Raw genomic sequence first — 21,528 nt, 5'->3', positions numbered from 1 at the left:
AAGTGGTCTTCATGGAAGACTTGCGGCCAAAAACCCATACCTCCGACGTGGAAACAAGGCCAAGCGACTCAACTATGCACAAAAACACAGGAACTGAGGTGCAGAAAAATGGCAGCAGGTACTCTGGACTGATGAGTCAAAATTTGAAATATTTGGCTGTAGCAGAAGGCAGTTTGTTCACCGAAGGGCTGGAGAGCGGTACACGAATGAGTGTCTGCAGGCAACAGTAAAGCATGGTGGAGATTCCTTACAAGTTTGGGACTGCATTTCTGCAAATGGAGTTGGGGATTTGGTCAGAATTAATGGTCTCCTCAATGCTGAGAAGTACAGGCAGATACTTATCCATCATGCAATACCATCAGGGAGGCATCTGATTGGCCCCAAATTTATTCTGCAGCATGACAACGACCCCAAACATACAGTGAAAGTCATTAAGAACTATCTTCAGCGTAAAGAAGAACAAGGAGTCCTGGAAGTGATGGTATGGCCCCCACAGAGCCCTGATCTCAACATCATTGAGTCTTTCTGGGATTACATGAAGAGAGAGAAGCAACTGAGGCTGCCTAAATCCACAGAAGAACTGTGGTTAGTTCTCCAAGATGTTTGGGCCAACCTACCTGCCGAGTTCCTTCAAAAACTGTTTGCAAGTGTACCTAGAAGAATTGATGCTGTTTTGAAGGCAAAGGGTGGTCACACCAAATATGGATTTGATGTAGATTTTTCTTCTGTTCACTCACTTTGCATTTTGTTAATTGATAAATATAAACTATTAACATGTCTATTTTTGAAAGCATTCTTACTTTACAGCATTTTTTCACACCTGCCTAAAACTTTTGCACAGTACTGTGTGTGTGTGTGTGTGTGTGTGTGTGTATATATATATATATATATATATATATATATATATATATATATATATATATATAGTAATTTGGTCAATTAAGCAAAAAATATAGGAAATCTAAGAACAATCACTATTCCTTTCCCAGTTCTTTGAGCAAATTAAAATGTTCAAAGTGCAATATTTTAAGTATGCACCTATTGTTCTAGCCTGGTCAACAATCCCAAATAGACATTTAGCTTAAACACAGTACATCAGTAGTTTTAATTTGGGTATTTGTTAATGTTGTTAGTTCCAACTTAATATTTCAGTTTGTTTGGTTGGGATTGATGAATTCCTATGAACATTATGGACAAAACACCAGACAAGCGTAATGAAATAGTAGCAATTAATTAAATACAGAAAATCAAAAAGACAAATGTAGAAAGTCAAAGTAAATCTTGGGTATGATCACACGTCAAACATATTCAAGACTGTAACAGTTCAGCATACTTGTATACAAATAGCAGGGTTAGTTTAAAAGCACTTCATGTATCTAAATGAGATCACTAACTTCCTTGTTACTTTATCAGATGCCATGCAAAATTTCAATGTAACTTAATTATTTGCTTAATGTTTCAATGTTGAACTATATTGAATAAATCAGGTTTCATGTGTGAAAGGTGCAAACACAGTTAACCCTTAATGATCCCTGAGTAATGGGTGAACAGCCTTCTGGTCTCCGAAATGTCTCTGTTAATTCTTTGTCTTGTCAAATACTTCACAATGAAATCCCCAACTCCCGAAGGGATCCAAACACGGGTATAGATGTACTAAAGTGTTTCAGCTGTCGCAAACGAGTCGGAAGTCTAGGATATAATGTACTAAACATGTGCAGTGCTGTTGCCAGTTCTCAAATATTCTAATGAGATGTACTAAAGTGGTCAGCAATTGCAACACTTACAATTGCATCAGTTTAAGAACTTTTGAAAGCTTGTTTTAAACCATCACAGTTGAATCTGCTCAGTCTTCAACAAAGAAGACTACGCTGCGATCTGATTCAAGCTTTCAAAATTCTAAAAAGTATTGACAGTGTCGACCCAAGGGACTTTTTCGACCTGAAAATAGAAACAAGGACCAGGGGTCACAAATGGAGATTAGACAAAGGGGCATTTAAAACAGAAAATAGGAGGGACTTTTTTATACAGAGAATTGTGGGAGCCTGCAACCAACTCCCCAGTAATGTGTTGAATTTGACACTCTGGGATCCTTCAGAAGCTGCTTGATGGATTCTGGGATCAATAAGCTACTAACAACCAAACGAGCAAGAATGTCTGAATGGCCTCCACTCATTTGTAAATTTATTAAGTTCTAATTATTGTTAGCGTTTCCATGTCTGCTTTTTCCAGTGTGTTGCCAGTTGTTGCTTTTTCTCGTGCATTGTTGCCAGTTGTGCTCAGTGAATTTGAACACCCAAACACCTATTTTTTCCTAAAAGCAGGGTGTACTTACAAGCCTTGAAAACACATTTCTATGACATTTCTGGTTTCCCCAATGTGTTGGGAGCAATAGACTTCACACATGTGCCGCTAACCCCTCCAGCTCATTCTGAACATCTGTACAGGAATAGGAAACACACCTATTCTATTAAGAACATAAGAACATAAGAACATAAGAAAGTTTACAAACGAGAGGAGGCCATTCGGCCCATCTTGCTCGTTTGGTTGTTAGTAGCTTATTGATCCCAAAATCTCATCAAGCAGCTTCTTGAAGGATCCCAGGGTGTCAGCTTCAACAACATTACTGGGGAGTTGATTCCAGACCCTCACAATTCTCTGTGTAAAAAAGTGTCTCCTATTTTCTGTTCTGAATGCCCCTTTTTCTAAACTCCATTTGTGACTCCTGGTCCTTGTTTCTTTTTTCAGGCTGAAAAAGTCCCTTGGGTCGACACTGTCAATACCTTTTAGAATTTTGAATGCTTGAATTAGGTCGCCACGTAGTCTTCTTTGTTCAAGACTGAACAGATTCAATTCTTTTAGCCTGTCTGCATATGACATGCCTTTTAAGCCCGGAATAATTCTGGTCGCTCTTCTTTGCACTCTTTCTAGAGCAGCAATATCTTTTTTATAGCGAGGTGACCAGAACTGCACACAATATTCAAGATGAGGTCTTACAAGTGCATTGTACAGTTTTAACATTACTTCCCTTGATTTAAATTCAACACTTTTCACAATGTATCCAAGCATCTTGTTAGCCTTTTTTATAGCTTCCCCACATTGCCTAGATAAAGACATTTCTGAGTCAACAAAAACTCCTAGGTCTTTTTCATAGATTCCTTCTCCAATTTCAATATCTCCCATATGATATTTATAATGTACATTTTTATTTCCTGCGTGCAGTACCTTACACTTTTCTCTATTAAATGTCATTTGCCATGTGTCTGCCCAGTTCTGAATCTTGTCTAGATCATTTTGAATGACCTTTGCTGCTGCAACAGTGTTTGCCACTCCTCCTACTTTTGTGTCGTCTGCAAATTTAACAAGTTTGCTTACTATACCAGAATCTAAATCATTAATGTAGATTAGGAATAGCAGAGGACCTAATACTGATCCCTGTGGTACACCGCTGGTTACCACACTCCATTCTGAGGTTTTTCCTCTAATCAGTACTTTCTGTTTTCTACATGTTAACCACTCCCTAATCCATGTACATGCGTTTCCTTGAATCCCAACTGCGTTCAGTTTGAGAATTAATCTTTTGTGCGGGACTTTGTCAAAAGCTTTCTGGAAATCTAAATAAACCATGTCATATGCTTTGCAATTATCCATTATCGATGTTGCATCCTCAAAAAAATCAAGCAAGTTAGTTAGGCACGATCTCCCTTTCCTAAAACCATGTTGACTGTCTCCCAGTACCCTGTTACCATATAGGTAATTTTCCATTTTGGATCTTATTATAGTTTCCATAAGTTTGCATATAATAGAAGTCAGGCTTACTGGTCTGTAGTTACCTGGTTCAGTTTTGTTTCCCTTTTTGTGGATCGGTATTACGTTTGCAATTTTCCAGTCTGTCGGTACCACCCCTGTGTCAAGAGACTGCTGCATGATCTTGGTTAGCGGTTTGTAAATTACTTCTTTCATTTCTTTGAGTACTACTGGGAGGATCTCATCCGGCCCAGGGGATTTGTTTATTTTAAGAGCTCCTAGTCCCTTTAACACTTCTGCCTCAGTTATGCTAAAGTTATTTAAAACTGGATAGGAACTGGATGACATGTGGGGCATGTTGTCTGTATCTTCCTTTGTAAAAACTTGTGAAAAGTAATCATTTAATATATTTGCTATTTTTTTTTCTTCCTCTACGATTTTGCCATTTGTATCTCTTAAACATTTAATCTCCTACTGTGAACATTTACTGTGAAGGTGGTTTGTAATTGTGCACAGTTTAGCACTGCACCCCTGACTAAATTAAAAAAAAAGAACAGTATGCATTTGGCTTATAGGCTACTCATGATAATACGAATTAGTGGTATAATACAAAATTTGTTGCTGGTCCCTTGAAATTCGTATAAACGAGAATTGACTGTCCTCCTGCAAGTGTCATGGTCTATTTTGTGTTAATTGTTAGGCTACTAAGTAGGCCAAGTTAAACATAATAATAATAATAATAATAATAATAATAATAATAATAATAATAATAATAATAATAATAATAATAATAATTGTTAATCTTTTAGTTTCGGATTAAAATAATCTTTTATTCACATTGTACACCAATGTGTGCAATGCAGCAGTATGATTTATTTTGTGTTACCGGTAGCCTATAGGCTAAAGTAAAAAGAAAGTGTGCTAGACATTCATTTGATTTTACTACTGTACTGAATACTGCAGGCTTACTGTACACTTTACATAATGTAATGTGTAGCCTACCTGAAACACATTAGTGTTATTTCAGTGCAATGATTTATACATTTAAAATACATTGAGCAGTATATATTTTTTTTTAAACTCGACACCCCTTAGTCGGATAAACACACGCGGCTTAGTGAGGGGCTACTGTAGGATTATGAAAAGCTTCTTAATAGAAACACATTTTTTATTTGGGGGTGAAGGTGGGGGCCCCACTATAGAATCTAATGGGATTAAACTGCCTTTCATTATTTACTCAAAAAGATGTTGCACGATTTCCGCAATGCTAGTGATCTCTCTAAGATGATGCAAGAAATATTTAAATGAGTATATTTTGTCTCTCTTTAACATAACAGTGTTTTCTCTTTGTACATACGACAGAATGTATACTTTGTGAATTGTCACAATGAAAATGTAAATTGTGGTATGCTTATACTCGACACGAGGAGCAAGTGTTTAATTCGTACTTCTTTCTCTCTGTCTCTCCTTCTCCAAACAACCAGCTGGCTTCTGGTGTATATATAGTAGTCAAGTGATTAACTGGTTATCAAATACCTTGTTTACCCCTCGGCCACATTCCGCATGGGTTTTCTAATGAGTGTGGTCGACAGCACTATGTAACACAATTTTTGTTCCTGGGTAGTAAGTGTTATTTCCTAATTGCTTATGCCTCAAAAGTATAGAAAATGGCTATTATTCCCCACAAACTTTGCTTTTGTGACCAGGACAGTGACATTTTGAAATGTATCTATTTCCAATGAGAAAACGGGCGAATTTGTGTCTTTTCGTTCACATAAAGTCAGAAAAAAACAACATATGAATCCAAATTAACATGTATTTATACTAAAGTAATACAAAAATGACTACAAAAGATTTAGAAGTGAGTAGTTTTTTGAGATTTACGATTATACTGTAAATCACTTTCACGAATCAGCCCCCAAATGTAGTCTCCTATCATGTTCTCGTTATACTGTCCTCGGTAGTGGCGTTCAAAGTCCAGTATATCCTGGTGGAAGCACTCGCCTTGCTCCTCCTTGAATTTATCAAGATGAGCATCAAGGATATGGACTTTGAGGGACTTCCTACAGCCCATTGAGCCGTAGTTCTTCACCAGAGTCTCAACCAGCTCCACATAGTTTTCGGCCTTGTGATTGCCCAGGAAGCCCCGAACCACTGCGACAAAGCTGTTCCAAGCCGCTTTCTCCTTACTAGTGAGCTTCTTGGGGAATTCATTGCATTCCAGGATCTTCTTTATCTGTGGTCTGACAAAGACACCGGCTTTGACCTTTGCCTCAGACAGCTTAGGGAAGAAGTCTTGAAGGTACTTGAAGGCTGCCGACTCCTTATCTAGAGCTCTGACAAAGATAGCAGGGAAACTTGGTAAAACCGCCTTGGAGACCCATCAGGAATGCCACCATTTTGAAGTCTCCTATGACCTCCCAGCCGTACTCATCATACTTCAAGGCGTCCAGCAAGGTCTTGATGCTGTTGTAATCCTCTTTGAGGTGCACCGAGTGAGCCAGGGGAAGACACGGGTACTTGTTACCGCCTTGGAGACCCATCAGGAATGCCACCATTGCAGCCTCTTGATGCCATCTCAGAAAAATACAGATATGTATCCACTTAGGCAGCTGGAACTAAACTGAACTGGTGGGCTTAAGGCCCCTTATTTATACTACTATTTATATTACTGGAAAGTTCTAGAAAGTTCTAGACGTTAATCCAAGTTTACTCAGCACTGAATCTATCTGGAATGTTCTGGAAAAAAGGTACATTTCAAAATATCACTGTCCTGGTCACGAAAGCAAAGTTTGTGGGGAATAATAGCCATTTTCTATACTTTTGAGGCATAAGCAATTAGGAAATAAGATTTACTACCCAGGAACCAAAAAATAAAAAAATTGTTACACAGTGCAGTCAATTCGTCAGTAAATTGTTAGCTGACCACGCATTCTCATGGGATGCATTATGGCAAAGATGAGAATTTAGCCCCTTCCCTGCCAACCACATTTAGCAATAATACTAATACACAATTACTTTATATGACCAAAATAATAACACAAATACATTAAAAAATGATAATACAAATAAACATAGTGGATGGCCTACCCCATCACAGAGATCCAATACAGTCTGTGACTCGTAAATTCAACAGTGTCAGTCAGCCTTCAGTGGCAGCAGGAGGTGGGTTTCTTCAGTCTCACAGGCACCTTCTCTCTCTCTCTCTCTCTCTCTCTCTCTGTTGCAGGCTATTATAGCTCATTTTGGGTTTAACGTGCAAGACTTTTCCACCCAACCGCTCGTAGTAGTTTGAATTGCAGCTTCTGCTCAATTCAACCCTTTTCTCTGAAAGAAAGGGGTGGTTATTTTGTGTCCTGTTTGTAGTTAGCACTGGAGCTGTGGGCCTCATTCGACCAGCTGTTCCTCTGTTTACAGTGTGTCAGTTTTCTATTGCCACCTTTGTGCTAATTTACCGCATCTGGGCATCAGGTCACTGGCATTTACATTCTGCTTACATTAAAATGTGGTTTAATCTTTACTCTGCATCCTATTTCGATGGGAATTGTCCCATAAAAATAATGTTTTCAGGCAGTCATTTTTCTTGGTATAAATGTCACACCTGTGGCAGGATGAAAGCCCTAAAATGGGTTGGCAGGGTTAAAATCCTCCCTGTCAGAATAATTGTGAGAATGTGGGTGGAGCCTTAATTGAATGATTAATAGTTAATTAGGCTCAAGCCATTTGGTACTTAAGGAGGGGAAATCCTTTGTTTGGGGTTGGTGTTTGAGAAAATGGTTAGGTGAGTGTTTGTAGTGGTGTTGTGTTTGTAGTGGTGTTGTGTGGCAACTTGGTCACTGAAGGCGAATGCCCAGCCTGACGTCACAATTGTTTTGTTTAACCTTTTATTTTGGCCTCTGTTTATTTGTTCCTGTTCTTTTTTGTTTAAATAAACATGCACATATGTGCTTTAACTGCAACTTTCAGCCTCTGAGTCTCATACGTGCTTCAGCTGCAGCTTCCAGCCTCTGAGTCTCATATATGTGCTTCAAAAGTTATTATTCACTAGATGTCATGTGGTCTATTTCATAGGGCCAGAGGTTAAAACAAAACTAACAATGGAAAGTAAGAAAAAGAAAGATGAGAGCTGGTATGGCTGTGGGTTTGCAAACTTATACAAGCTCCCCTAATGGGGTTACTTAGTAACAGCAGTTGCTATCCCAGTTTAAATGGCGACCCTGGAGAAAAACGGCTTTGCACAATATAGAGCTGATAACAAGAGTCTCTGTTTATATAATTACAATAGATCTCAGTTTTTTAAAAAAAAGTACCCTGAACATTAATGGGTTAATAAAAATGAGGAATTGATGAGTATTTAGAGCTGTACATTGTACAGGAAAGTGCAGTGTAAGTATTTAGAGCTGTACATTGTACTGGAAAGTGCAGTGTGAGTATTTAGAGCTGTACATTGTACAGGAAAGTGCAGTGTGAGTATTTAGAGCTGTACATTGTACAGGAAAGTGCAGGGCTGAGTATTTAGAGCTATACATTGTACAGGAAAGTGCAGTGTGAGTATTTAGAGCTGTACATTGTACAGGAAAGTGCAGTGTGAGTATTTAGAGCTGTACATTGTACAGGAAAGTGCAGTGTGAGTATTTAGAGCTGTACATTGTACAGGAAAGTGCAGTGTGAGTATTTAGAGCTGTACATTGTACAGGAAAGTGCAGTGTGAGTATTTAGAGCTGTACATTGTACAGGAAAGTGCAGTGTGAGTATTTAGAGCTGTACATTGTACAGGAAAGTGCAGTGTGAGTATTTAGAGCTGTACATTGTACAGGAAAGTGCAGTGTGAGTATTTAGAGCTGTACATTGTACAGGAAAGTGCAGTGTGAGTATTTAGAGCTGTACATTGTACAGGAAAGTGCAGTGTGAGTATTTAGAGCTGTACATTGTACAGGAAAGTGCAGTGTGAGTATTTAGAGCTGTACATTGTACAGGAAAGTGCAGTGTGAGTATTTAGAGCTGTACATTGTACAGGAAAGTGCAGTGTGAGTATTTAGAGCTGTACATTGTACAGGAAAGTGCAGTGTGAGTATTTAGAGCTGTACATTGTACAGGAAAGTGCAGTGGTGAGTATTTAGAGCTGTACATTGTACAGGAAAGTGCAGGGCTGAGTATTTAGAGCTGTACATTGTACAGGAAAGTGCAGTGTGAGTATTTAGAGCTATACATTGTACAGGAAAGTGCAGTGTGAGTATTTAGAGCTGTACATTGTACAGGAAAGTGCAGTGTGAGTATTTAGAGCTGTACATTGTACAGGAAAGTGCAGTGTGAGTATATTTAGAGCTGTACATTGTACAGGAAAGTGCAGTGTGAGTATTTAGAGCTGTACATTGTACAGGAAAGTGCAGTGTGAGTATTTAGAGCTGTACATTGTACAGGAAAGTGCAGTGTGAGTATTTAGAGCTGTACATTGTACAGGAAAGTGCAGGGTGAGTATTTAGAGCTGTACATTGTACAGGAAAGTGCAGTGTGAGTATTTAGAGCTGTACATTGTACAGGAAAGTGCAGTGTGAGTATTTAGAGCTGTACATTGTACTGGAAAGTGCAGTGTGAGTATTTAGAGCTGTACATTGTACAGGAAAGTGCAGGGCTGAGTATTTAGAGCTATACATTGTACAGGAAAGTGCAGTGTGAGTATTTAGAGCTATACATTGTACAGGAAAGTGCAGTGCTGAGTATTTAGAGCTGTACATTGTACAGGAAAGTGCAGTGTGAGTATTTAGAGCTGTACATTGTACAGGAAAGTGCAGTGTGAGTATTTAGAGCTGTACATTGTACAGGAAAGTGCAGTGTGAGTATTTAGAGCTGTACATTGTACAGGAAAGTGCAGTGAGCTGAGTATTTAGAGCTATACATTGTACAGGAAAGTGCAGTGTGAGTATTTAGAGCTGTACATTGTACAGGAAAGTGCATTTGTATGTACTTGACGAGATCCCCACAGTTGTACAGTTCCAGGCTGTCTTCTTCCATGTGATTTAAGTGGTTGTTGTTTTTTGTTTATTTGCAGCAGTGACTGAAGCCGATTCCGATGAGGAATACACAAACCCTTTGGACTCTTTAACAGAGGGTCTCCAGGACAGCTCTGGGAATAAGATCCCCCTGAAAAGTGTTCATGTGAAGGGCCGAATGGTAGATCTTTTAGCACAGGTAAGGATGAGAAAGTGAGACTGCAACTGAATGCATTTCTGGTTAGCACATTCCCAAAAGCACATTGTGTAGATTTCAATGTAGAGCAACCAGGGCTTAAAGGAAAGAGCTGTTAAGTTAGGTGAACTGAAATTATTTCAGCTAGACCAAAAATAAGGAGTGGGGACGTGTGGCAAAGTGGTTGGTAAGGGGAACAGGTGTAGCGGTGATGTGGTGCAGGAGTGATGAACAGACAACAGTGATTCAGTGAACAAGTGTTTATTTGTGCTGTTTCCAGGTCTGGCGGGGATGGTGAAGAACACAGTACAGTCTCACACACAAACAAAGGCATGGTCACCCGTCCTGGGTGATATTCAAACGTGCAGGTGCTCTGTGCAGTGGTGCTCCGGATAGTGCTTTACGTGGCGACGGCTCCGGAGGTGTGCGTTAACTGTCTAGTGGTGCAAAAAAGACAGACAATTATAAACAAACAAAGACAACACACAACACGCAATACACTCCTCGAGCTCCTCTCTCAGTCCTTCTCTCCTCACGTTACCCAAACGAAGGAAAAGATCAGCGTTACCCTGGCCCCTATATGTAATCCCGCATGATATCTAGGTAAACGGTTGCAGCTGCCTTATTACTTGCAGCTGCCTCTCGTTTACCTTTCAAATCAATACAGTCTTCTCGCTTCTTTCCAGGCTGACCCACTTCCCTGACCTGGAAACGAAATGTCAGGCCAGCCCTTCCAGATACTTCTCCTCTCGTTCTTTAGCGCCCTCACAGGTCAGGAGGAAGATTCATCACCAGAACTCATGTTTCCATCACATATCCCACCGCTCAGAGTGGAGCCGAAGGAACACTCGGCTAAATCTACCTTCCCCATTACTCCCCCCTCCCGGGAAAAATAATCCGCATTTTTGTGGTCTTTCCCCACATGGTGTACCATGTGGTACATGAAGGGCTGCAATGCCAGATACCACGAGTTATCCGGGCATTGCTGTCCTTCATTGTGCTTAACCACGTAAGTGGGGCGTGGTCTGTGACCAGATCAAATGAGTGTCCCAGCAGATAGTATCGTAAAGAGTTTGTAGCCCATTTAATGGCCTGCGGAAGGGTGTTGGGTAATTCACTGACACAGGAGACAAACAGGTGGATTTGGCAACACCGCACAGGTGCCCAGTTTTATTTTCGGGGTGCTGTTTTTCAGTTTATCCCGCAGATGGCGCTGTGGGTCCGTGGTCTGATTTACCAACGATGGTAAACAGAACCACGGGCATACCAAGCGATGGTACACAATACCGGCACCTTGCAGGTGCTCAAAGAAATAACAATGAAAACAGAAGGCAAAAATAACAAGGGACAAAATAACACAATAACAAAACTACAAATAAAAGGTGCTGCACTCTGCAGCAATATCCCGGTCGCCGCTGCCCGTGCGACCCGGATCTCCGTCCTACGCTGCCGGCTACCTAGCCTGCTCTGTTATATTTTTAAGGGGTCTGCCCAAGGGTTCCCCGCTCTCACTGTCTCACTGTGACACTTTCGTGTCTTTTTCTCTCCCGGCTGGTTCTCGGTCCGCGACCAGCGTTTCTGCACTCTCAGCGAGTCTATAAGGGCAGACCTGGGGAAACAGCAGAGCGTTATTTTATAGGACCAACAATCACCCAAGACTCACCTCTCAGCCATTCAGAGAGGGGGAAAGTCCACACACCCCCTTTCCCACCTCCCCATGTCACTGCCATGACTCACAGGCGGTTGTTGGGTGACTGCCGCCCTCTTCCTGCAGGCCGTGAACACGCCAGCAGAGTCAGCACAGATCTCTCCCTGCTACATGGCCAAACACTCTTTTTCGACTACGGAGTAGTTACATTCCCGAGGTAACATTTTTTTACTTAGGTACAATATCGGGTGTTCTACTCCAGCTACTTTTTGGGACAAGACTGCACCCAAACCTACATCCGATGCGTCGGTGTGGAGGATGAATCTCTTGGTGAAATCTGGAGTAATAAGAGTGGGGGCCTGGCAAAGTGTACGCTTAATAGTATCAAATGCCCCATGACACTCAGCTGACCATTTAATTAAATTTGGAGCACTCTTTTCGGTGAGGTCGACTAACGGGTTAACCACTGTGGCGTACTCGGGGATGAAGCGGCGGTAATAACCGGCTAAGCCCAGTAGTGACCTCACCTGAGTCTTGATTTTGGGGATCGCTGCATCAACTAAAGCCTGGATTTTGGTGACTACAGGTCTCACCCTTCCATTCCCCATTAAAAATCCCAAATATTGAGCCTCTGTTTTGGCAAACGCACATTTTCTCAAGTTAGCTGTCAGCCAGGCTGCCCTTAGAGACTGAAGAACGGCTGCAACCCTAGCCAAATGCTCTCGCCAGGTAAATACAGGAGCTGTAAATAACCACGTCATCAATATACTCTGCTGCATATTCATGATGTGGGCGTAAAACCTGGTCCATCAGTCTCTGAAAGGCAGCGGGCGCACCATGTAGCCCAAATGGCATGGTTTTAAAGTGGAACAGCCCTTCTGGTGTTGAAAATGCGGTTTTCTCTCTGGAGCTGCGGGCTAAAGGGATTTGCCAGTATCCTTTCGTCAGGTCCAGAGTGGAAATAAACCTCACTTTTCCCAGTCTGTCTAAAAGTTCGTCGACCCAAGGCATGGGATATGCATTGAACTTTGCAATAGCGTTCACCTTTCTGAAATGCACGCTGAAGCGGTTGGTGCCGTCTTTCTTAGCCACTATGACCACTCGCTCCTTGAAGGTTCAGTCACCCCAAGCACGAGCATATCCCATACCTCTTTGCGAACGCCACTTCGTTGACTTTCTGGGATCCGGTACGGTCTCTCTCGCACTGTGACACCTGGTGGAGAGATAATGTCATATTCAACTAAGTTTGTCCTGCCGGGCACATCAGAAAAAACATCGCTGAACTCCTCAATAAGTTTCCGTAGCTCTCTTTGCTGATCCGGAACCAATTGTTCCTCCATTGCAATCGCTCTGGTGCTCGGGGTCTCTGGACAGGGGCCTAAATCATCCTCTATATTGCCTGGGGCGATAAATAAGACCTCCCTTGCCTGCCAGGGCTTTAACAAATTAACATGGTAAATTTCACGTTCATTCTGGCGATCGGGCTGTCTAATTTCATAATTTACTTTCCCTATAGCCCGAATCACCTCATACGGCCCCTGCCATTTAGCACACAGTTTTGATTCGGATGAGGGAAGTAGCAGCATTACCTTGTCCCCTGGTCGAAAGGTTCGAATCCGTGCATTTTTGTTGTAATGCTGCTGTTGTTGGTCCTGAGCCGATCTGAGGTTGTCTTGGGCCAAACAACCGACCAAATCCAGGCGATCTCGTAGTAGGAGCACATACTTCACTACATTTTTGGACGAGCCTTTGTGCTCCTCTCACCCCTCTCTCAGCAGGTCAAGAATGCCGCGAGGCTGCCGGCTGTACAGGAGCTCAAAGGGGGAGAACCCCGTTGAACTCTGTGGCACTTCTCTTACTGCAAAAAGTAGGTAGAGAAGAAGCGATGCCCAATGTTTCTGCTCCTGTGTTACGAATCGCCTCAGCATCGACTTTAAAGTCTGATTAAAGCATTCAACCAAACCGTCCGATTGTGGATGATAAATGGACGTCCTGATGGGACGTATTTTCAATATTTTGTACACCTGCTGTAACGTATTGGACAAAAAATTGGTTCCGTGATCAGTCAAAATCTCCTTGGGGATCCCTACTCTAGCCATAATCTGCGCTAACTCGGTGGCTATTGCAGCTGCACTATTGGACCTCAATGGAACTGCCTCCGGGTATCGTGTTGCGTAATCCACCACTACTAATATATGCGTGTACCCGGAGTCAGAAGGTAGCAAAGGGCCCATTATGTCCACTGAACAAGCATCGGTGGGCTGACTGGCCTCGTCTGGTTCATCGTGTAAATGGAGACATTTTGAACCACAAATGGAGTGCATGCTACAGGATCACTAATATAGACTTAAGACACTTTCAGCTGGTTTCACAGACCTTGACTTGCACCAGCTCTGTGCTACTTTACCTAAAGCAGCATTATGAAGTCCAAGATTACCACTAATGTGGGCCTGTGAAACCAACCATTTATTCAATATGAACAGTACTTTTGATAAAATAACTGAGGTCACAAAATTCAGCTAGAGTTGATGGAGGAGATCCAATGTGTTGTATAATCCAGCTGCTTTTCTTTCTCTTTATTTTAGATTATTGTCTTTCAAACATACACTAATCACAGTGTGGTTCCGATAGAGGCCAAGTATGTCTTTCCTTTGGATGAAAAGGCAGCTGTATGTGGGTTTGAAGCTTTTATTAATGGAAAACATGTAGTGGGGGAGGTAAGTAAATATTAGAAAAAAAGAAAAAAAAACACTAGTTTGTAAAATCTGCAGCGCTGTTTCTTATTAAAGGGTTTGTTTTTTATGTGCATGAGCTGGTAGCTCATGCATTTTGTTGTGTGGATGTTTGCTTTTTAGTAGTATATCTTTCAACACATTACATCAAAAGGGTCCCAAGAAAAACACACATGTTTTGTTTTATTATATACTGTACATATATTGTCAGCTGCTTCTCAAAATCAGTCTGATCCGAATTAAGGAATTGAACCATCAGTATCTGTGTCTGTAAAGCTTATAACATTTGTCTTTGAGGTGAAGGAAAAGGAGAAAGCACGACGAGAGTACAGGCGGGCGATTCAGGAGGGGCACGGGGCCTACCTCATGGATCAAGAAGCTCCAGTAGGTTTCATCACACTTCCACTTCTATATTAACCACACACATTGATGAACACTTTGTTTGTAAACCTACTGCAATGCACCTTATACATACTTTTTATATATATATAGTTAAAGCATAATGAATATCTTCCTTGAAACTGTCACAAGATTTGAATTTATTGTCGTCTAAAGTTCATTTGTATATTAAGACAATTTTAATTTTTATTTTTAATCTTCTAGGATGTTTTTACGATTAGTGTTGGAAACCTTCCTCAAAGTGCCACTGTCCTGATTAAAATCACCTATGTGACTGAGCTTGCTATTGAATTTGGATCTATAGTCTTCCGGCTGCCTGGCAGTGTGGCTCCGTGGCAACAGAGCAGAGCACTGAACGAGAGGACACAGGTCTGACTGCATTTATTTTACATCTTAGCAATGAAGGCACTGCAGTTTTGGAGGATGATAAATCAATTTTGCTTAAAACGCAGTAGAATGCTTTCAGTAATGAATGCATTTTTTTTTTTCTTATGGTCTTGATCTATTTTATTTACAATTGTGTTCTGGGTAAATGAAAAAATAACTACTAAAGACTTTGTGTCTAAAACACATGCGGTTTGATTTTATCAAGGTCTTTACACCAAAATCAATTTTATTCACATTTTTAGTTAATTAACAAAGGAACTGTTATTACAAAACTAGTAAGAAAAAACACAAACTTTTGTCATCTTTGATTAAACTTCAAGGTAGTTTTTGCTATTTTAATATTCAGTTGGAAAAGATGGTGCAAATTGCATTTTAATTGCACCTTAATAAATGTGGCCCAAGAAGCTTTGTAAAAGGAGTTTCCTCTGTGATGCTCTGACTGTGGTCTGCCCATTTCATTGACCACCATGCAAAAAAAGCTTTAGCTGCCCCGGAGCCTTATCTTTCATCCTAGTGAAATAGCTGTAATAATATATGAGCATTGTAATTTGTACTTCAGTCCATTCTAGTGCCATATAAAGAGGCCTGTATGAAGCTGGTGAAGATGCTGTTTTATTGAATTTTTTAAATATAAACTCCAGTATAATTATCGTTTGGTACTGTAGTTTATAAAACTATAAGTTCTTTTACATCAGCTTTTCAAAACAACAAAGCCCTCCAGATTTGCAGTGTACTCTGAGGAAGACTGAGAGATGAATCAAGAAGCATAAACAACATATTTATTTCATGCTTATTTCTTTAAATGTGTTTCAGGACACAGTAGAGAAGATCTGTGTGAATGAAATGGAGGAAACCGGGTGCGTACCTATTCAAGAATACTCTGAATGCAGAACTGCAATACAAGAGCAAACTGGGTCCTGTTTTATAGATCTAGACCCTCTGCGCTAGTCAAGAGTAATTTATCTGAGAACGATTGGGATGCTCAGAACACAGGCTTTATTTTATATAAATGAGAAGCTCTCTAACCTTCATTTCTTTCCATTTTTTTAGTGAAAAAGAAAAACATTTGTGTTTTCAATGCTTTAGAGCTGGCAGCATTGGGGATTCTGTAAGATTGTGTTCAGCTGTAATTATAAAAACTGAATTTGTGTTTTGTTTTTTTTAAGTAGTGGATTTGCCTTGGACATGTCGGTTGAAATGCCACATGAGATCACACGCATTTGGTCTGGAACCCACAAAATCAAACTCAAGGTATTCTCCATTTGATGTTTGTGTAACGATTCATATGTTGTGGGGTTTTTTGTCCACCTTGAGCCAAGACGCTTCAGGCTGTCAAAGTCTCAACACTGGAATCCCCTTAATGTTTGTCATGCCCATAAACAGAGCATTGGAATGAAAAGCTCCCAGCAGTTCACATGATTAATTCAGTTGAAAGATGGGTCGCTCTAAACCCTACATAGCTGGGGAAGCTCACCTTTCAAAATAGAGCCTTACATGTCATTGTTGTATAAAGTTTAATTCCCACATCTTTTGATAGGTTTGACACTCCAGAATAGATTTGTCATGTATACTTTTAATTTATGTACAGGTAAAAAGTACTAGATGTTATTTTTGGTAAATTATTGATTTAAAAAAATGGGAAAACAGACCTACACCTCTGTTGAATGGTGACTATGCTTCCTGGGCAACTAAAATAATTTAACCACCTAAGTTCTATGAGATTATGAACATTGTACTAAGTGTACCAATCTGCTGTGTTTACCAGCACTTTCAGCTTCTTGTGGTGTGCCTCAGGGGTCTCCTATTCAAGTGCTGGCTAGTCCAATAATGTTTAACTACCAAGCTCAAGTATGTTGTATGTATACATTAATTTGGCATCAAACCTAACTTGGTTTGTGGTCTCGCTGCCTGGCCAACTGGACGAGGTGCAGACCCCCCCCCTTGACAAAACATAGAAATTGTTTTTAAGAAAGGTGGAGATAGGAAGGTGGTGGGTTACGATGAAATCAAAACGCAACTGAGAGGTAAGTGGAGAGGGTATTTATAGTGCTAACGATCTTAATTAGCTAACCTGTAAATTGAATGATTCAATTTGGTGACGTGGAGATTGGTGTCTGACCCTCCTCCCGAACTTTAATTATAAATTTCATTTTGTGGCTGTTGGAAAATAGAAAGTAACAGATGTAAAAATCTAATTTTTATTTCAGAAAACTCAATGTAAAGCAGTTGTAGTCACGGAAGAGAACAGCTCTTTAGGACCGGCTGGATTCAGCCTCACTATTGACTTGTCTGAAGTGTACCTGCCCAGGATGTGGGTTGAGAAGCACCCAGACAAAGACAGCCAGGTGAGCTCAGAGGACAAGGGCATGCTGTTGAGATGACTATCTTATAGGGCAATGCTTGCCGTTTAGATTTAGCAGAATATGTACATGTTTTTTGTACTACATTAACTGGGCTGATCTTTACTATAAATACAGTTAAATCCTTGTTTTTTGGACCACAGTAAAGACTGCTGAAATGTAGCTTGTCATCACTGGTACCCTAGAACAGTGGTACTGCACAGTGTGGGGCGCGGAGAGTCAGTAATGAGGGCACGACAATGACTGAAGAGGCAGCTCTGTAAAAATCTTGATTGATTATGTATCTTATATAGCTTAATCTTGAAGAGGTACTGACCAGTGTAAGGTAATTACATATAGTGAAAGTAGAGTTTCTACGGCAATACAAAAGTTCAGAAGTCTTTCCGCCAAACTTTCAGTTTTGATGGCTTACTGAAAGAATTTCCGTAGGGACACTCATGGTCGCACTCTCGTCATTTTGTTTCAAAAGGATTAATTACTTGACTCCTGCTCATTTGTATTCTTCAACAAAAATCTCTTTATTTCTTTAAAAACATGGCTGTAAAGCAAACAAACAACGCGTTTTGACACAAACATGTTTTCATCAGGTTTATGAATTTTTTTGGCATTGTAATATGCAGAGGAGGCATGGAAGCAGAGACATTGGCTGTGAGTGTAAGGGCAGCTCTGCAGCACACAATGTAATATGCAGAGAGGCAGGGAAGTGGAGACATTGGCGCTCGGAAAATAAGGGCAGCTCTGCAGCACACAACGGCACGTTGAGACTGTCCCTCATGAACAGCTGTCTGTTACCAGCCAGTCTATCAAAGGATGAGGACATACATCTGAGTCCCAAGGAACCCCATAGGCACGTAAAGCAGACCTTGGTCTTAAATATAGAAAATATGAGAAACCTGGGAGAGAGAGTTCCTGGAACGTTTGAAGGCCTTTACTGTTAAATATATCTTTAAAACTATGCACATCACTATTTGACCAGACAGGGTTTATAAAAGGCTTACCTCCTGTCAGTAAATTATTATTATTCCCAATAGGAGACGAGTGAGAAAACTTAAATGGACCTCCTATAAATTTTTCCACACCGTACCAAGTTTTTAATGAATTTGCAACAATAGGGCCAAAAGTTTTTCTTGGGGATGCCAGTAAGTGGTAAGTCATGTAATCTATGTGGGTGAAATAACTGCTTCCAGATTGCGCCAGGTGACCTTTGAGTCTATGTTGGTCCATGTTTTTAAGGCTCTAACTTGACAAGCCCAATAGTATAGTTTAAGATCAGGAAGAGACAATCCACCATTGACCTTTGTGCGTTCAGTACTGTTAGATGAATGCGGGGACGTTTTTCATTCCAAATAAATTTAGATATAATAGAATTGGCTTCCTTAAAAAAAAGTAGGATATGGGGATGGGGGTAACATAGAAAATAAAAAAATGAACTCTTGGTAATATGTTCATTTTGAGACCATCTCTGCAGGTCTTGTTTAATTTTGTCGAATAAAGTAGTGTAATTAACTTTGTTTAAGTTACAGAGAGGGGTGAATCTGTATTCCCAAATATGTAAATGCATTATCAGTTGGGATTGTAATAGGGAGTACTGCATTCTTTGCAGCTAGATTTAGAGGCATTAAAATTGATTTAGCCCTATTAATTTTATAACCAGACATGCTGCCAAATTTAGTAAATAGTGCTAGACAACGAGGAGTTGATTCTGAAATGTTTGAAAGATATAAAAGAATGTCATCTGCATAAAGAGAAATGTAATGTTTTGAGCCTGTGGTTGTTATCGGAGAGATATCTGTACTTTGTCTAACAGCTTGAGCTAGCGGTTCCAACGATAGAGCAAATAGCAATGGGGAGAGAGGACATCGTTGACGTGTTCCCTGTTGAAGTTTAAAAGCTACCAGTCATCACAGATGCCAAAGAATTGTTATATAGTACTTGCACCAATTGAATAAAACCTGGATCAAATCCAAAGCATTCCAAGACCAACCAGAGCTAGTGCCACTCAATTCGATCGAATGCCTTTTCTGCATCCAGGGAAAAAACTGCACAAGAGTCAGAGTGGGAGGCAGCATCAAAAATGACATGTAGTAATCTACGAATATTGTCAGAAGCTAGACGCCCTCTCATGAAGCCTGTTTGATCAAAGTGGATCAAACTAACAATATATTGTTCTAATCTAGAAGCCATGACCTTAGCATAGAGCTTTGCATCCGTGCATATAAGGGAAATTAGACCATAACTGGCACATTCATTTGGATCTTTATTTTTTTTCAATAATAGTGAGATTAAGGCTGTATTTTTGTCCCTATGAAAAGAGCCTGTTTCAGTATGTAGTTTATAGAGTTCAATATAAGAGGACCAGCTATATCCCATATTACTAGCAAGAACTCAGGGGGGAGGCCATCTAAGCCCAGAGACTTGTGCTTTTTCACAGATTTAATTCCCTGTTTTAATTCTTAAGGTAATAGGTGCATCAAGAAGGTTACTTTGATCAGGATCCAGTTTAGGTAGATTTAGTTCGCTTAGAAATTTTTTACAAGCAGCGTGATCTGTAGTGGTCTCTGATGTATATAATTTGGAATAGTATTCTTGAAATGTTTTATTAATTTCTTTAGATTTTGTAACCAATACATTATTTACAGTTTTAATCACGCTAATTGCTGCCAAATATTCATTCTGCTGAAAATTACCGAAATTAATATTGGCAGTATGGGAATTTTTGTAGATGAGGTAAGAATATAGTCAATCCGACAATAGGTTTTGTGTCAAGCAGAAAAGAAGGTGTAGTCCCTTCATTATCATTCTTCAAAGCCAGATATCCCGCAAATTAGTATCTGTAATAAAATCATTAAAAACCACTGACGAATTCAAACAATTATCAGCTGAACTGGGATTAGGTTGATCTAAAACCGGATTACCTACTGCATTGAAATCTCCTCCTATTGTTAACTGGTGCTCGGAGAAATGTAACAAGCATTCGCTATACCAGGAAGAAAGTGAATATCATTGTCAGCGCCGAGTCGTCCCACTTTGCTCCCTGCGTGCCGCTCCGCATCGCTCCCCGCAGCGCCGTCCCACTTTGCTCCCTGCCAATATAAGAACCCCCATCGCCGTCCCGCTTTGCACCCCTGCATGCCGCTCCACATCGCTCCCCTTTGCTCCCTGCGTGCCGTGCCGCTCCCGCTTTGCTCCCTGCATGCCGCTCCCCCTGCATCGCTCCCCGCAGCGCCGTCCCACTTTGCTCCCTGCATGCCGCTCCGCATCGCTCCCCGCAACGCCGCCCCACTTTGCTCCCCCCGCGCCACCCTGCATCACTCCCCGCAGCGCCGGCCCGCTTTGCTCCCCGCAGCTCCGCTCCGCAATGCCGCCCCGCTTTGCTCCCCTCAGCTCTGCTCCGCAGCGCCGCCCCGCTTTGCTCTCTGCGTGCAGCTCCGCATCGCTCTCCGCAGCATTGCCCCACTTTTCTCCCTGCGTGCCACCCCGCATCGCTCCCCACAGCGCCGTCCCGCTTTGCTCCCTGTGTGCCGCTCCGCATCGCTCCCTGCAGCGCCGCCCCGCTTTGCTTAAAAAGAAAGTTAAACACTAAAAGGTATCTAACTATGTGTTTTACCTTTGAATTTAATTATTTTTCGAACGATATAAAGGTCATATTTTTCAAACATTGGCAGGTACTAAAATGTGATAATTCCTTGAATTCAATAACAGATCAACTGCCCCATATTGCTTTTAAACGTGCACAAAACATTAGACTAATTGTTTCATTCATTTAGTCCAAAAGCGGACACAGCAATTACATGGTTTTCTAATCCACCGGATGGTAATTTTAATGAGTCTGAACATAAAGCAGCAATTAGGAACTGAAACCAAGAATGTGCAAGAGCCAAACACTATAGAAAAAAAAGAGTTGGTCACGGATCATCAACACAGTCATTGTGATATGAGGGTGGAGAAAGTAACTCGACCAGCTTGAGGTGGGAATTTGATACTTGTGTTACTACAGAGAGAAGCATACTGGGCATTTACCCTCCCCACAGCGAACCAATTGGTCTTTGAGTCCCTGTGTGTTCTTTAATAT

At 40.9% G+C, this 21,528-nt stretch overlaps 1 protein-coding gene across 1 annotated transcript in view; it reads left to right on the top strand.

Annotated features, from left to right (window-relative positions):
* LOC121305084 (protein mono-ADP-ribosyltransferase PARP4-like) overlaps nt 1-21,528 on the top strand; it is a 69,652-nt gene that overhangs the window by 13,706 nt on the left and 34,418 nt on the right. The window contains exons 6-12 of the mRNA XM_041236615.1: nt 9,794-9,933; nt 14,164-14,295; nt 14,608-14,694; nt 14,914-15,078; nt 15,910-15,953; nt 16,266-16,347; nt 17,304-17,441. Coding sequence (XP_041092549.1) covers nt 9,794-9,933; nt 14,164-14,295; nt 14,608-14,694; nt 14,914-15,078; nt 15,910-15,953; nt 16,266-16,347; nt 17,304-17,441 — 788 coding nt within the window. The remainder of the gene's footprint in view (nt 1-9,793; nt 9,934-14,163; nt 14,296-14,607; nt 14,695-14,913; nt 15,079-15,909; nt 15,954-16,265; nt 16,348-17,303; nt 17,442-21,528) is intronic.

This window comes from Polyodon spathula, chromosome 41 (assembly GCF_017654505.1).
Source record: "Polyodon spathula isolate WHYD16114869_AA chromosome 41, ASM1765450v1, whole genome shotgun sequence".
Lineage (NCBI taxonomy): Eukaryota > Metazoa > Chordata > Actinopteri > Acipenseriformes > Polyodontidae > Polyodon > Polyodon spathula.
This window is presented reverse-complemented; position numbering and strand designations above follow the sequence as displayed.